Below are 16,245 nucleotides of genomic sequence, written 5' to 3'. Positions count from 1 at the left end.
CCCTGACTCTGGTTTCTTAATGGCAGCGACGCGGCGCGTGCGGTTGCATTACGCTTGACCAATGAACGGCCTTCGTTTCTGAGAGCTAAACCAATCCGAGACCGCGTCTCAGACTGAAAACTATTCAATATGGAGGCAACTGTTGACAAGCTCGAGGCGATGGTAAGAGCATAAAAATGATATATTTGAGTGTATTCTGTATTTAAATGATCGACACCGGTGCCTGATGATTACCAGAACATCGAGAGCTATATGGTTTTCGATACCGATGATTTGGTTCCTGACAAGTATCGCCGCAACGGTGTCACATCGAGTTTGACGTTGGAATGTTTTCAGTAAACATTTTCAGCTGAGGGAGACGAACATACGGCAGATATCGTCGATCCTTGATTTTCCCAATCAATACAATAATTATCGTAACATTCTTTAATCTTTACCCTGAATCGTAAAGATTCTCGATGTTTTGTTTTAACGTCCGTAAACGTTATCACGTTTGACTGCGGGTCACTTTTACACACGACTGCAAAAACAGAATATATATATAAGGGAGCGTTGAAGGAAGTTTACGTCACTTGGAAAATGTCATCGGTTAAAAAGAGATGGCATGGAAATACAGTACGTGCGCCCTGTTTAGAAGTGTTACGGTACCGGTGCTTACGCTGGACAAAAAGGAGGAAGTCGAGTCGAAACGCGTTTAATGTGTAAGTATAAGTACAACTAGGTAAACAATGTGTTAAAACTATGTTTTTGTGTTATTTAAAACAGATTAAAAACGTATTAATCTGGGTTTATTCGGATTATCTTCATGTTTAGGTTTATACGTTTTATAAACCTGTGTTCGTACATCAGGCCATAAACTATAAAATAGTTTTTCACTTTAGCTGAGCTCATTAAACATGCTAACTTCACATGTACATTAGACACCATGTATAGCTGTGAGTATAATTATGTTTGGTATTTTGTAATTATTATTTTTTCCCATTTCTTCAGCGTTAGTGCAGGAGCAGCTGTAATACCAACACCTTCCTCTGGGGACTAATGAAATATGAAACAAACTGTTCTTATTTAAACTTAAAATGAATAAACACACAATACTGCATCATAATCATATTTCTACATGTCTTTCCTCAGATGTTAGCTTTGAAACAGTTCTCTTCTGTGCTCACAAAGACTTTTTTGAACTTTTGAAGGTTCCATGATTGACAGATGGAGAAGCTTTAGCTGTTAGCAGATGCTCTGACTTCATTGCACTACTGTTTGACAACATTTAGCAGTGCAATAGTATTGTCAAAGCAACTGACAACAGCAGAGACCAGCTGCTGCGTTCTGTCCGGAACTTTCTGTTTCTGGTTTAACATGTGATCCTCTAAGATGACGCAACATTACTGCTGTAGACCAGTGGTTCCCAAACTGGGGGGCAGGCTTCGATGATGGTCCTGTCCGTTGAAGGAGGACTTTTACCAGATTTTCCATGTTGTTGATTGTGGCGTCTGGAACTCAGACTTTTTATGGGAAGTTAGACGGAGCGCAGGTTTTCTTTTTTATGGAAACTTCTAAAACGTTGTCTGTTCAGTTCCAGAAGTCCCAGGCTGACCTGGAGTACATGGAGAAGCGTCTGAGGCTGGACTTCATCAACACTACAGCAGAGAATGGATGTGCTGCAGAGGTGATTGAAGACGACCAGTCGTCATTAATCCAGACTGAAACATCTGTCCAGCTCAGGTGGAGAAGTCAAATACATTAACCTTCAGGGCTGCATGTGTCTGTGCAGGAGAACCCAGCCGTGGTGATGGAGAGGCTCAGGGCCCTGAAGGCCAAACACGCAGCTCTGTGCTCCCAGGTGAAGGAGATAGCAGCCGTACAGAAGGAGTCCATGGACTCCATCAGGAGCAACATGGAAGGGGCCATGAAGCTGGTCCAACGGTTCCAGCAGACGGCTGACGTGGAGGTGAAGGAACAGCACACACAGAGTCTGTAACAACATGTCAGTACCTCTTACTGATGTCTGTTCTGGTGAAACGGCAGGTTGAACCACTGACAGAACCAGAGAGAGCGGCAGCAGAACTGTTCCTGGCCTCAGCTCCGTGTCAGACCACAGCACAGGTCGGACCTTCAACACTGACATGTTTACTACAGACACGCAGCTGTGATACTGCCCTCCTGTGGTTGTTGTGGATAACGTCACTGTTTCTTTTCCTCTGGTCCAGTCTGTAGACTGTGGACATGTTGTCTTGGTCTTCCATGGACAGTCACACTGGTCATTCATTAACATGTATACATGTTCTTCTAACAGGCGCCCCCTGCTGTAGCAGCTCCTGAACACCAGCAGTCTCCCAGTGAGTCTGTCTGTCTCTTTTTTAAGGTTTTGATTGGTTCACAGCCCTAGACCAATTAAAAAATCTTTTAATTGGTTCACAGCCCTAGACCAATTAAATGTTTTTTTTCTGAACACCCATTATTTAAACATTCATTCAACAGCCAAACATCTGAAGACACTTTTTTACACCACTAGTTTATATGTATCTGTTTCACAGGCAGTGACTATGATGAAGTGAGTGAAGCCATGTTGAAGACCGTTCCTTCCATCATGCGCTCCAACATCCAGCTGGCCGACCTCAACGTCTTCTACAGGCAGCTTCAGCAGCACTTCAGCACCAACAGGTTAGAGACCTGGGCGTAGACCAGAGTCGAGGCTACACTGAAGCTCACTGGTGTCCAACATTAAATGTGGTTTTCTTCCCTCTGGTCCGACTTCTACAGCGGAGCGCTCAGTGTGCAGAAGATGAAGAGTTTGAAGATGAAGGTCAGTGATTCCAAGCTGCGCCTCCTGCAGCATCTGTCTTTAGTGGAGCAGGACAGAAAAGGTCAAGTTCGTCTGGTGAAGGGAGGCGGAGCCTGAGGATGAGATGGCTGTTGTAAAAAGACATGCGTTCACAGATCCATCAGGGTTGTCAGAGCGGAGCTCACAGAGGAAACACAGGTCCACATCAGATTCTTCTCCACCGCTGTGTGATTGTTCCATTTAGAGGAAGTGTGACTTCTTTCTTCATCCTCATGGCTGCCAGCAGGGACAAAGGGAAAGAAAAGTTCCATGTCTTCAACAAAGGGTCAGAGACGCTGAACTATTTGAACTTTGTACAACTGGACTTCATCAGTGACCAGAGGGCGACCCCGACCCTGACCTTGAACCCCGTGGGCTGTGGTGAAGATAATTCTGTATATATTTAAAGTCATACTAACTGTAAATAAAGACTCAAACTGCAAACAGTTTTGGTCTGTCTGCGTTTAATTCAGATGATCGTCATGAAACTGGAGTGACACCTGAACCTGTTCACAGGTTCCACTCCTCGGAACAACAAACGTCAACGTCAACAGCTGTTAAAGAGAACTCACACTGAACGGTGGTTGAATCAGAACAGCTCTTTCTGAACACTAACATCATTTTTCAACCCTAACTCTTCGTTTCCTGTTGTTTGGTTCATTCAGAGTCTGTTTCTCCTACAAATGTCCTGCAATAAAACAGAGAGATCAAACTGTCATCGTTAAAACAGAACAGAACTCTAATAATAAATGTTCTCAATTCTACAGACAAACCTGTAACAAAACCTGAAGCAACTCATTTATGTGATAATTAAATCAACTCTGTTTAGAAAATCCTAAACACAATATCTTTTTAAAAGACAGTGCCATGCTCAGTAGTAACTTGGCAGCCTGTGGATTCGAACCTGAAACCTTCCAGACCTTGTGCTTCCTTAACCACGGAGCATGTCTGTTCTGTGTGGTTCTGGTTCTCACCTCAGCCCAGGCCTGTGTGTCGATCTGTTCACAACAAGCTGCTGCAGGACTTCATCAAGGGTGGCGTGAGCTCTGAGAAACAGGAAGTGTTCTTCATTAAACAGTGAGTCATCCAGGAAAAGTCTTCTACTGTGTTTAAGTATTTACTAACATGAAGACTGAGATTAGTGAGGCACCGGTTCAGTGAAGGTCCAGTTCTGATCCACTCATTCACACTGTGACCTTTATATTCTGTGAACTGTGTGCAGTACTGTTTCTCACCTGTTGGTGTCATCTGACCAAACAGAACTGTCCAGTGGCTTCAGAGAGTCTCTGAACTCTTCTTCTTCTTCTGGGCCAACAGAACAAATTAGTATTCAAATATAAAAATTAAATTAAATTTGGTGGAAAGTGTTTTATGATGTTGATGAATTTTCCTCACCCCTCTGTGACTCCCCCCAGTCCTGCCTCACGTCCTCACTCCTCTCTCCTCCGTCTATTTCACCAACATCCTCCTCCTGAAGAACGTCATGTAACTCGTTGTTCATTTTCTCAAACTCTTCTTTTTCCTTGACGTCAGTTTCAACCTCCGTCTCTCTGCTGCTCTCATCTGGACACCTGGGGCTTCGCTCCTGTTGGTCCTCACTGTCCTCCTGACCAGCCGTGAAGACTCCCTGAAGACTGAGGACGGAGTCTGCTGTGAGAGCTGGAGGCTGAGACGTGGCCTCCACACCTGTCTGTGTGTGTGTGTGTGTCAGCGCTGAAGAGATGACGAGGAAGAAGAAGAAGAAGAAGAAGAAGAGCTGCTGTGAGGTAAACAAACAGAGACACAACTCCGACAAAAGACAATCTGTTTCACAGAGACACAACTCCGACAAAAGACAAATGTTTTCAAGGGTCTCCAGGTTTTCCAGGATGGGTTGGGACCCTGAGTTGAACCCATCTGTTTTTGAACAAACGTTTAGTACCAATATGACACCGACTTCACAGCTGGTCAGCTGCAGTGGAAATGCATTTAAAACAATGTAAAAAATGATAAGTATCAATAGAGCAGTGATCTGTGATGTTTTTTAACCAGATTCTCTTCCTGACATTCTCCAACCCTGGATTTGGGACAAGGTGGAATCGAACCAGCAACCTTGGAATTTGGACTCTAACTACCGAGGAAACGTGACAGAGGCAGACAGAGTGTACTTAAAGTACTACTTCATCAGGTGATACTCACAGATACTCCGTTGTTCTCCACAGTATGGTCTACAGTACTGGAGGTTTTTTCTTTTTCTTTTTTATAAAAACCTGAAGTGCAGCTTTTTACACTCATTCACCTGGAGGACGTGGAGTACTGTTACAGGGAGGGGGGGGTCTGCTGCTGAGTTTGTCCTCAGGCTCTGTTGGGGAGCATGTGATGCTGGAGAGTTCAGCCAGTACACACCAGTCTGATGGAGACCTACACACACACACACACACACACACAGATAAGAAGATGATGTAGGACAGATTACTTCATAAAACAGAGTAAAAATAAAGAGTACAGTAAATATTTTCTTATTATTGATATAAAACATGGCACTTAAATAAATACTTATTTAGGTTTTTATTCCATAGATCTTTTGCTGATAATTATATATGATGTTATTTCTCTTCTGGTCTGAAGTACCAGTGAGTACCAGTGAGTACCAGTGAGTACCAGTGAGTACCAGTGATACTCTGATACTGGAGAGACTCCCTGTTAGGAACCAAACCCAGAGGAACATAAAGATGTTCCGTCTGTCCTCACATGTGAGTGTTGGCTGTGTACAGTGTGTGTGTTCCACTGTTGTCCACACGTGTTTCCTCACAGGGATCTGGACCATTTTCATATTCTGGGAAAAGACGACGTCACAATTCAAACATGAAAAACATGAAATCGTAGTTTACTTTTATTATTCCTACACATTTTCAGTTACGTGTTAAAAAACAAGTTCTTACTGGTGCTGTCAGAACTGGGAGGTGCAGATCTGCAGGTCTGAAACATCTGAAAGACAAGACAAGACTAATGTGTTTGAAGGTGCTGGTTCTGATGGTTCTGAGTTCTGGTATGAGCAGCACCTGCAGCTTGAAGCTCTGGTCAGTTTGTACTGACTGTGAAGGGATCTGGAGCAGCTGGTCCTGCTCAGAGTTCTGCAGTGTTTCAGGTGGATAATGACTCAGCCACTGGTCCAGCTCCCCATGGTCCAGCAGCCTCCAGTCTCTGGTCTGGAGCTGAACCTTCAGGTTCTTTGTCCAGTCCTGTCTTTGTGGTGAGAGACTGTACTGCTCTGAGGGTGGTCCAACTGCAGGACTAGAGAGGGGTGACCTAGAGGAGCCACTAGAGGGTGCTGTGGCAGGCCCCTCTCTGAGCCTCCTCAGTGGTTTAGGTTGATCCCCCTCCAAACTGTCCAGGCTCCAGTTGGCCTGTTTCAGCAGCTCCTGAGACACTTTGAGGTCGACCACCAGAGTGTTGATCAGCTGATCCACAGGAGTCTGAGGCAGCTTCACTTCCACCTCCGTCTCCGTCTCTGTCTCAGTCTCCTCTGTGGAGGGTGTGTCTGTGTAACAGTCTTTAACACAATCTCTTCCTTCTTTCTGCTTCTTCACATACATCAGTCCGTCCACGTGTCTCCATCTGTCCTCAGACTCAAAGTCCTCCTGCTCTAAATCTCTGAAAACAACTGAGACACGCAGGCCGTTTTAACGGTGTTTTAAAATCATTTAAAACGATCTACAGAAATGTTGTCTACTAACTGACATGAATCAAAACATATTCCTACACGATCTGTCAAATACTCACTGCCCTCGTCTTTACAGGAGAGACTTTTGAAGACCTTCCTGCCGACTGATCGTCTCAAAGACTAAAACTGTCTCTCAGGTACGAAGTACTTTCTCTACTTGGTCTTTAATACGCTCTGTACTAGAGGTGTAAGAAAGTATCCATACACTGAATATATCGCAATATTTCCTCTCATGATCCCGTATCAATCTCCTCAGTCATCAGTGTATTGATTTTTTTATCAAATATTCCTGATGTTCAGATGGAACAGCACTGAGTCTTTACTAGGATCAACTACAGCTACACTGGGGGAAAAACACTCAATATATTATATTGACATGCCTATACTGTCACAGTATATTACAGTATATCGTATTGTTGCTCTGGTATCGTTATCATGTTAATACACACCACTGCTCTGTCTGTTTAATCTGCTGCTCACACATCAGTATCAGTAGGGCCTGTATCATGAATGCAGGTTCTGTTTGGCTGCTCAGCCTTTACAGTAAACACTGACGTGTGTTTGTGTGTTGTGGTCTGTACCGCTCTGTAGTGGTTTTCCAACTTTTCTCTGTCGTCTTGTGATCCCAGGCCCCAGATCTGGTTCTGGATAAGCGCTCAGCCTCCTGGCCAGCTGATCCTCCAGAGACAGCCTCTGTTTTTCAGAGATATAAACAAGTGATTCATACTCATTTCCAGTAACTTCTTGAGGTCAGAGGAAAAGAGAGAGCAGATTCATCAGCCAGCTGCTGCCTGTTTCACAGTGTGTTATCACCGGGTCTGACCAGGGTGGTCGTCGTGTTCCTCTGGGTTTGAGGTGACATGTACATGACACTGACACTGCGGCACATACAGTCGGACACACCTTGATATCCTGTTGCAGTATCTGACACAGGTGCTCCAGGCCGTACGTGCGCTCCTGTGGGAGCCACTGCAGGCCTTTCACGACCACATCAAAGTAGGGCTGTGGAATGTCTTTGTCTGCTGCCAAACACTGGCCGCCATCCACTGCTTTTTTAATCATGTCCAGGCTCATAGCACCCCACGGTTCAGTGTCTGAAACATCAAAGGTTAAATCCCAAAATAATGTCGGTATTTATCAAAAAACGTTTGACTCTTAAAGACAGATGTAGTTTCAAAAAAGGCACTGGAAATGTTATATTATATTAATTTTCGTTATTGTCTTTCTTTACATCATGATTTTAATGCCAAAGTGGTCAATATTTTTGTTCCACTGCTCCAAAGTTAACTACGTCTGTAAAAAAAAGTATTTTAATTTAAAATAAAATCAAAAAGTCCTATATTTTTAGAGTGATAATCAGCACATTTGTCCAGCGTGGTTCAGTCATTAATACAGAAGCACCTGTGTACAGCTCCTGGATCAGAGCAGACAAACTGTGGAGGTCAGCCTTCTGTGTGCAGGGTTTCTGTCTGACAACCTCTGGTGCAGCCCATCTGCAGAGGCTGAGGGGGAGGGCCACGTGTCTGTAGCTCCTGACACATGGACTGTCTTGGCTGTACACACACACACACACACATTTATAATTAACTATACACATTTATTACAAACACATAAAAACAGGAAAATAACAGGATTACTTCCTGCAGTGTTGACTTAAAGGCACTAATTATTAAAACATGAAAACATAAAAATGACAAAATGTCTGCAGTACTCTAAGAAGTATTTTCTTTAATAAACAGAAGGTAAGGAGTGTATTAATGAGTTAGTGTCAGAACAGACAAAAGTTCTAAAATAATAAAGACAGACAGAAAGGTTACTTCAAGGACAGGTCCATTAATAGGGACATATAAATGACTCAGTCAGAGTTACGCTGCTGCCTACCTGGGGACCATGAAGCCTAAGTCTGTTAGTTTGGCTACTGTTAGCTCAGTCAGGACCACACTGTGAGATGACAGCGCCCTCATCACCAGACCATGACTGTGGAGGTACTGCAGCCCTTCACAAACCTGCAGCATCACTGAGAGCAGCCACTTCTCTGGCAGCACAGGGAACTCCACACGCTGAAGGAGCAAGAAGGAGAAGGAGGAGGAGGAGGAGGAGGAGGAGGAGGAGGAGGACAAATGTCTCTGTATGCAGTGCTGTTCTACGGCATGTGACCTGGTACAGATGTGTTACCCTGTTGTGCAGCAGGTGGTGCAGTGTGCCATCAGAGACCGGCTCAAACACCAGGCTGGTCTTCAGCAGATCTTCAGACAGACTCACTCCCATCAGCTGCAGCAGGTGTGGATGGAACAGCTGGCTGTAGGCGTTCAAACACACACACACACTCTATCCTAATGACCTACATAACAGAATCTCAGTCAATCCTGATCTCTAACCTGCAGTAGTCCTGCTCTGAGATCAGAAGGTCCAAGTAGTTGACACTGCCGTCCAGCAGCTTCTTCACTGTCACCCTGGAACCTCTCCAGCTGTAACTAAAACACAGTCGTAGCCGTGTCATAACCTCCAGGTCCACTCCATCTGTGGTTTACTGCACAACACACACGGTGTTATAACCATCTGACCTTGTCAGTGAGGTCAAGGAGCCACATGTGAAAGAGAAGGGAGTTCCATCATCAGCCAACGTCAGATGACAGTCACTGATGAGAGGAATCGACGCTGGTACAGCCCACACCTGGCACGGCCTGTTCTCACACACCTAGGTTTGTGTAGTGATGCACAGGTAATGGTCAGAAAACACTGTACTGTGTTGCTTCACCTTTTTTTTTTTTTTTGTCATCGTCAGTGACGGACCTTTCCAAAGCCCAGATTCTGAGCTGTGGTACAGGAGAACTTGAGGTTTCTCCCTCTTTGGTACTGCATTTCAGAACCACTGGAAAAACAGAAACACTTCAGAGATGATATCAGGTAAGTAGATGATGAATCACTTAATAAAACACAGCATGTGGATGTTAAAATCACTGTTCTTTCATGTACAGTGTTACTTCAGTGTGGGACAAAGTCACTTAACTGAACTGTTAACATTGAACATGATGTCACATCCTGGTTCTTTGGTCTACCATACCATGTTTTTATACGATCCAATAAAGACGCCGGTTGTAGAAGCACAGATGTTGACATATTGGTCTGGGTCTTCGTTAATGACATGGTACAAAGATGCTGCATGCAGGAAATGCAGTTTTCCAGAAAGTTCACCATCTGATAAAACAATTTCAGAATAAAGAGTTAATAAATGTTTCTCTGTAAAACACCAGTCGAGTATCATGAAATGACATATCAATATTTTTTTACACCTCTACTTTATACTCTACTACCGTCCTGTATATCAATATTTTTTTACACCTCTACTTACTCTACTACCGTCCTGCGACAGGGGGAATCTGTTCAATTCACGTCAACATCATTATTTCAGACTCACCTGAGCCTTGTCTCTTTGCCTTACAATCTTAAGCCAATCAAAAGGAGTTCTGCCCTCTGCGTCGTGGCGTCTTAGATCTCCTCCGGCGTCCAACAGAGAACTCACCACAGAAGCACTACAGGAGAATACACCTGCATGGAGTGGAGTGCTCCAGTCCTCACAGCGACTGCAGGGAAGTAGGTACTATCAATAAACTGTTATCTTAATACATACTGTAGATTTATGATCATTGAACTGACAAGAGGCAGCGAGTATTTCAGTTAGTAATTGCGAGGATATGCTTTGATCAATAACATGTGAGTTTTTGCCTGTGGTGAATGTCAGGTCCACACTTACTGGTTGGGATCAGCTCCGTAACACAGAAGCAGTTCTGTCACCTTCAGGTGACCCAGAACAGCAGCACAGAACAGTGGAGTCTGGCCCAGGTGATTCACACAGTCCACATCGACACCTGTCACACATCACAGAACACAGTGGAATCAGGATGGAAAATGTAAGGCTTTATGAATTATATATAATCAAAAAGTATAATTTAATCTAAAATATCTTAAGGTTCAATTTGCATAAAAATATACAGTGCAGAAGTTACACACCTGTCTGAAGCAGTTTCTTCAGTTTGGACAGATTTCCTTCCAAGGTGTATTTGTGCAGTAGAGCGTTAAGTCCTCCTGATGTGACCACCCCCACCTCCACGGGACACAGGAACGACAGTGCAGTCATTATGGGGTTTTTTTTTCCAAGTCCACCTAGTTGTTTTGGTGGCGTGTCACAGACTTTCTGATGTATTGGTGGCTTTCCTAAATGTTTGGTGTGAACAAATGATTATGGTTATTAATGGGACTTCATTAAAGAACTCTTTTAACAATCACTTTTCAAAGTAGTATCTGAACAGTCAACACAAACTGTCTGCCATATGACTCAAGTCACCTCGTAGTGTATGGTTTTGTATTTATGTGCTGGCAGTGAGTCATTGATGTGTGATAGAAAAGGGCAGCGACTCAAACAACAAATACAACTATTGTTTGATGATTACATCAACGGGCTGGTCTGCCAAAAAAAGAGAACAGAGCAATTATTTTTCGTTTACCTCACTGTACAGTCATGAAAATCTGTTACAAATCAAGTTGTGGGCTAAATTCTGTGAGACCCACTGTCATAAACTTTGTGATTCACTTTTTTTTTTTTTACCACAAAATGGAATCTAAAGTATGCTAAATTTACTGCACTTCCTGTCATAAATTCTACCTCCAAACTACTGCTACAAACACATATTAAATGAATGACTTCAACTGCAATGTTAACGTAACATAAGGTTAACGATAACGGTTGATATCTTTAAAGTCAATTAACACTGTAGTCGTAATAATTACTAATTAATAATTGAGTAGATCGCATCGTGTTACCACCATTAACAATAAATTCCGAACGCATAGCTTGTACGTTAGCTTTAATGCTAATTAGACGCAACGGTGCTAACCAACAAACACAACCAAAGCTAAAGATATAAGAAAATAATACCACAGTAACTCTCATTGAATTTTAATACACTTATACATAAAAAAAACCCAACTAATAAACTCACCTGCAAAAAGTTATCTTCACTTTTTAAACCGAATTCGGGATTTTTTCCTGGACTGGTCCTGATTATAAATCTAATGACGTCATCTCGACGATTTATTCCCGCTTCTGGACTTTTAAGAATCGTCTTCTAACAACTCACTTTAGAATAAATACATACATAAATTACCAGCCGCAATATAAGTTTCATTTTACGATCACAATTAAAAAGAAACTAAAAACATCACATTTTTAGTGTCATTACAAAATTAAAGTATTACGACACCACACCAGAACAGCAGTCACAAATATTTAGAAAAAATGAAGCAAAATAAAAGATTTAGTTTGAATTATAATTCTCCGTTAAGGACACGTCATTTATATTTATTAATCTTAATCAATGCGGTGTTGTTTGCCTGCAGTACCTACTTTAATTGGCCGGGCAAAATGCTTTGCTGCCACCATGTGGATGTGACTGTATTGACACTCGTCTCGTCTTACAACTTCACACATCACAGTGTTCAAAAATATAGCTTTTAGCAATAAATTGTCATGTGTCCTGTTGTTGGAAAGAGTTTGAGGTTTTTTTTTTTATTTGCAAACGGCCCACACTCACAAAAAGCCTTTGTCATTTTCATTTTTTCCTTCTTTTCTTTCCTCACTCACTTCATGACTCACAGCCGTGGGCCTAACGACACCATGAGTAACTTGATCGGATGTCGGTTACACTGGGACACTATTGTGCCATGTGTTGTGATTTAAAACAGTGATCACTGTAACTTAGTTGACAAGATCAGCCAGCATTAGCAGCCAAAGGATTCTTCACTTTTGGAGCACTTTGGTCATCCATAAACCGTTTTAATGACAGATCACAGTTTTTCTTCAAACAATTAAGACTGTGTGTGTTTTTAAGTCAGGATCCAAGACGGTGCATTAGCACTGGAAAGTACCATTTGTACTCCAAAGTACAATTTCTGGAAAAATACAGGAAGAGCTGCGTTGGTTTTGGATGAAACGTTGTATAAACAGTGAAAAAAAAAGACAGCAGTTCTTACTAGGATTTTCACTGAGACGCGTTCAAAGACTCTCAGTCGTTTTAAATTGTGGTGCAGGTTATTCTGTCTGTGAAGTAAGAATAAATCATTTTACTGTTTAATCAGCTTCACTTTTAAGGTCATTAAAAAAGATACTAATTAAAGTTAGGTTAATTATAGAAAACAATGGCAACATTTTATAGACTCCAAGAATATAGTGTGTACGATATTTGTACACACTGTACTACTACTACTACTACTACTACTACTAATAATAATAATAATAATAATAATAATAATAACAATGTTCCCATCATGAAGATTCATTTCATGACATGGATTCGTTCATTTTCACACCGGGGTCCGTGCATTTCATGCGTCTGATCTCGTGTGGTTCTTCACAGCCAATCAACGAACGAGGAAACACGTGGCGACACAGCGTAAATAATGATGAGCAGACAGTTTTTTTTCTTTTCGCACTTTTAAGTTATTTAATCAGATTGGCCTGGTTTACACCAGGGGGTGAACCGGGAAGTTACGATCATCATTTACGGCCGCTGACACTTCAACATTTTAGATCTGGAAACACCGCTTAAAACGAATTTAAACTCCTGTATGTGTGTGATTTTACATGTGCTTCCACTGGAGTTAATATTTACAGATTAGGCCACTGAGAGGCGAGGGACAGGAGAAGAAGAGGAGGAGGAGAAAGAGGAGTTAGTTGAGGAGGAGGAGGGATTTCCCTGCTCCAAAAACTTTTTCCTCCAATGTCAGGATCGAGGGGGAGGGGGGAGGAACATTCCTCTCATACTGCAGAGCAGGGGGAGCTTCCTGCAACTTCTCCAGCGACGCTTCCCTTCTTTTCTCCTCCACTTAAACATGAAATGTACGGCAAACGGCGACGCCAACTTTGCGGCCGAGGACGAGCTCCTTTTCCCGGGGAAAGGACTTAAATCCACCGCTGAATCCTCGACAGATCGTTGGCGGCGGTTCGGTCTGGAATAGAAGGAGAAACTTGGCGGATTGGCTTCAGTTTGTCTGAAAGGAGGGAGAAAGAAAAAAAAATCAGAGAAAGGATGTTTGGTCGAGTTGGAGGAGCGAGAAAGTGAGGGAGAAGGTAAGACCGACCGCCTGCACACACGGGCCAATGATACGGTACTCTGGTCATGAAAGTGTCCACCGTCTTCATGTAATGTGTCGATATGTTTGGAGAATCGAGAGCGGATGCTGCGGAGTACGAGGTTTTTGTGCAGTTGTGGGAAAGTTGGTCATTCTTGTTTGTAGGCCATGAGTTCGGGGACATTTTTGGGGTCAAGAAAAACCGAATACTACCCATGTACTACGGCCGAGTAGTTCGTAAAAAATATTTGGGAGATTCCTGTTAACGTGACCTGTAGGTTAAAACAGTACCGTGATATGTTTCATCTCGTGCCCTCTAGCTTTTGGTTTTTTTATAGCTACAAAATGATGAATTGGCTCTGAGGATGTTGATTCTGACCTGAGGGTCGTGGTACTGGTACTGGACAGACCACCGAGGTCCAAGATCGTGATTCCTGAGTTTCCCACCTGTGTGATTGGTGTTCTTTGAGTGACACGTGACCCACATCCTTCTGGAAACACAGACCAGGTTCTGTTTTTATCGTTTCTGTCAAAGTTGTTGTTCTTCCAGTGTTTGTCAACGGCCTCTAAACATCTGTCAGACTGTTGTTGTTGTTGTTGTTGTTGTTGTTGTTGTCGTCGGTGGTGGTCTGCAACCTGTCAATCAGCTCCTCCAGTACCTCAGTTCTGCCACCTACTGGACAGTTAATACTAGAAACGCGTTCACGTTCATTTTTGATTCTAACCACAACAGATTCTGATCGTTCCGTTTATGTATGTGCTTAAATCTGACATCTTTTAATCAACAAATCTCCAAGATTGGGCCCAGGATTTGTGAACTTGATCAGAAGACTAGAACGTTCTTCAGTCTTGGCTCCGTCCAGAGAAAAGGTTTCATTTATGCCTAGTGATCTGAAGAGGACGGCTGATCTTTATCTACCGCTCCGTCCAGAGAAAAGGTTTCATTTATGTCCAGTGATCTGAAGAGGACGGCTGATGGTTAGGTCTACAGTTAACCACCCGTCGGTCACCATGTGCTCTGCTCCCACTAGTCCACAGTGTTATCTCTGTGGACTAGTGGGACCAGGTGGAGGTGACATCAGTGTCTGCACTTTTACTGCTGATATTCAACACTGACTCCACGTCGTCTGTATTGCAGACAATATAATTATGTTGGTTTTTTTTAACTGATACGTCCACGATGACCAGCTGACCTTTGACCTGTGGAACATCTTTAGATTTTTTTTTGAGGTGGAGGGGGTGTTTATCTGAGCCGCCCGTCCTGTCAATTGATTTGAGCGACTGTTGTCAGACTGTTAACAACAACAACAGCAGCAGCAGCTGCACTGGGTTGACGTGGTCACGGTCGATCACAGGTGAAGACTCACAGTCTGAGGAAGGGGTTCAGCTGACGCAGGATTTACTCGGCTGTGTGAGGTCATGACGGCCCCCGCAGCGTCTCCCATTTTCATGTAGGAAATATGCGAGTGTGACTACAAACCTCGGACAGATTAGACAGAGAGGCCCCTGGGTTTGACCCACAGCCTGGAAATTCCTCTGGCTGCTCTGCTCTCAGATATAAACACTTCTCCTTCTACTTTTACCACTTTCCTGCAGCTTCTGCTCCTCCTCCGTTTTCTCTCTAACTTCCTGTCATCTGCTTTGCACATTTCTATTTTTTTTGTTCAAAGTCCCTGCTTGCTGACTTGCCTAAACCCCATTGTGAACACAAAGGTTCCTCAGTGAATGGATTTGCAAATTGTTTCCTGACGTAAAAGATTAGGGAATGCCAGAGAGTGCGTTTACTTTCAAAAGCAGGAAATACTGTGGGATCTTTTCTTCATGGGTTATTTAGTCGGACGGAATAATCCAGAAGGTGTAGTTTAAAGAGCTCTGTAGAACTCCTCTCTTTAGATTGATCTGGTCTGAGAGCTGACAGATGACTCAGGTATCCTTCCATGGAATACCCAGACTTCCTGTGATCTGGTGATACATTTACTACTGACGATGGTATGACGAAGTACAGTTGAATATTTCATCCTGAGACCCAGCTGTAGCAGCGTCAGACACAGTTTTCTGTCACGTTGATAATCATGTATCCACAGACAGGTCAGTGGACCGACTGTGTGTACCTACAGTATGGAACGTTCTGGAAACTCGTCTGTTTCTGCTGACAGAACAGGGTTTGGATACTGTATGACAGGCGTTAGTGTCAGATGTAAAGTGGGCCTGGAGGACCCACACTGACATGAGGAGGTCAACAGGAGTTCGATTCCCATGAAACACCAAGTCCACCTTGAAGTATCGCTGCAGGCTTGCTAACGTTAAACAAACACTTTGGAATCTTGGAACTCCTGGACCTGTAGACCGGAGGGAATTGGGGAGAAAAAATCAATAACTGATCAATGACTGAGGAGATTGATCTGGGATCAGGAGAGACTTCAGTGTAGGGAGATTTTCTGGCCACGCCCCTGAGCCCTTCCTCCAGGTGAAAGTAACGGTCGTCCGGTCCCTGAGAGTGTTTTATCTCCTGGACAGTTTGCAGAGTAAATTCTCATATCTCTGTTCAGACCTGAAGGAGTGGCTGAGAACTGAGTGTCTGCCAGATCCACCT

At 43.3% G+C, this 16,245-nt stretch overlaps 3 protein-coding genes and 1 long non-coding RNA gene across 9 annotated transcripts in view; 3 read left to right on the top strand and 1 right to left on the bottom strand.

The window, feature by feature from the left end:
* Positions 1-32: 32 nt before the first annotated feature.
* On the top strand, positions 33-3,265 carry ska2 (spindle and kinetochore associated complex subunit 2). 2 transcript variants are annotated; one of them, XM_008333488.3, is made up of 7 exons: positions 33-162; positions 1,574-1,666; positions 1,772-1,948; positions 2,026-2,103; positions 2,294-2,336; positions 2,535-2,661; positions 2,761-3,265. In XM_008333488.3, exons 1-7 carry the CDS (start codon positions 130-132, stop codon positions 2,897-2,899), a joined length of 690 nt encoding a protein of 229 aa, XP_008331710.1. In that variant the 5' UTR covers positions 33-129; the 3' UTR covers positions 2,900-3,265. The 2 variants fall into 2 exon arrangements, with proteins under 2 accessions (XP_008331710.1, XP_024921433.1); XM_025065665.1 differs by lacking the exon at positions 33-162 and adding an exon at positions 191-701.
* Positions 3,017-11,724, bottom strand: tex14 (testis expressed 14, intercellular bridge forming factor). 5 transcript variants are annotated; one of them, XM_025065659.1, is made up of 22 exons: positions 11,525-11,724; positions 10,870-10,989; positions 10,536-10,739; positions 10,279-10,393; positions 9,943-10,108; positions 9,589-9,722; positions 9,318-9,396; positions 9,089-9,222; positions 8,903-8,998; positions 8,700-8,823; positions 8,406-8,584; positions 7,926-8,077; positions 7,428-7,618; positions 7,106-7,217; positions 5,863-6,464; positions 5,743-5,788; positions 5,552-5,636; positions 5,100-5,221; positions 4,217-4,534; positions 4,057-4,129; positions 3,796-3,867; positions 3,017-3,509 (listed from the first exon to the last, which is right to left on the bottom strand). In XM_025065659.1, exons 3-22 carry the CDS (start codon positions 10,660-10,662, stop codon positions 3,479-3,481), a joined length of 2,958 nt encoding a protein of 985 aa, XP_024921427.1. In that variant the 5' UTR covers positions 10,663-10,739; positions 10,870-10,989; positions 11,525-11,724; the 3' UTR covers positions 3,017-3,478. The 5 variants fall into 5 exon arrangements, with proteins under 5 accessions (XP_024921427.1, XP_024921430.1, XP_024921431.1 ...); XM_025065662.1 differs by having other exon boundaries at positions 4,057-4,126; XM_025065663.1 differs by having other exon boundaries at positions 4,057-4,123.
* LOC112488622 (uncharacterized) lies at positions 4,440-7,286 on the top strand. Its single transcript, XR_003052906.1, has 4 exons — positions 4,440-4,587; positions 4,853-4,988; positions 6,601-6,661; positions 7,154-7,286. It is a non-coding gene; the product is annotated as an uncharacterized LOC112488622 (long non-coding RNA).
* Positions 11,725-13,061: 1,337 nt separating the features above from the next.
* The window catches only part of amot (angiomotin), a 13,973-nt gene continuing 10,789 nt past the window's right edge, over positions 13,062-16,245 (top strand). The window contains exon 1 of the mRNA XM_008333487.3: positions 13,062-13,650. The gene's annotated coding sequence lies outside the window, so the exon portion shown is untranslated. The remainder of the gene's footprint in view (positions 13,651-16,245) is intronic.

Source organism: Cynoglossus semilaevis, chromosome 19, assembly GCF_000523025.1.
Source record: "Cynoglossus semilaevis isolate Cse_v1.0 chromosome 19, Cse_v1.0, whole genome shotgun sequence".
In the NCBI taxonomy this organism is placed as follows: Eukaryota; Metazoa; Chordata; class Actinopteri; order Pleuronectiformes; family Cynoglossidae; genus Cynoglossus; species Cynoglossus semilaevis.
The sequence above is the reverse complement of the archived record's forward strand: the minus strand, read 5'-3'. Positions and strand labels throughout refer to the sequence as shown.

What these genes read in the sequence shown, in the direction of transcription:
- ska2 (XM_008333488.3), top strand. Translation starts at nt 130, where the DNA reads ATGGAGGCAACTGTTGACAAGCTCGAGGCGATG. An exon ending in TGAACACCAGCAGTCTCCCA is followed by an intron (nt 2,337 to 2,534) that starts GTGAGTCTGTCT and finishes TCTGTTTCACAG; the next exon opens with GCAGTGACTATGATGAAGTG. An exon ending in CAGCACTTCAGCACCAACAG is followed by an intron (nt 2,662 to 2,760) that starts GTTAGAGACCTG and finishes CGACTTCTACAG; the next exon opens with CGGAGCGCTCAGTGTGCAGA.
- tex14 (XM_025065659.1), bottom strand. Translation starts at nt 10,662, where the DNA reads ATGACTGCACTGTCGTTCCTGTGTCCCGTGGAGGTGGGGGTGGTCACA. An exon ending in TTGGATCGTATAAAAACATG is followed by an intron (nt 9,397 to 9,588) that starts GTATGGTAGACC and finishes CTGTTTTTCCAG; the next exon opens with TGGTTCTGAAATGCAGTACC. An exon ending in TCAGAGCAGGACTACTGCAG is followed by an intron (nt 8,824 to 8,902) that starts GTTAGAGATCAG and finishes GAACGCCTACAG; the next exon opens with CCAGCTGTTCCATCCACACC.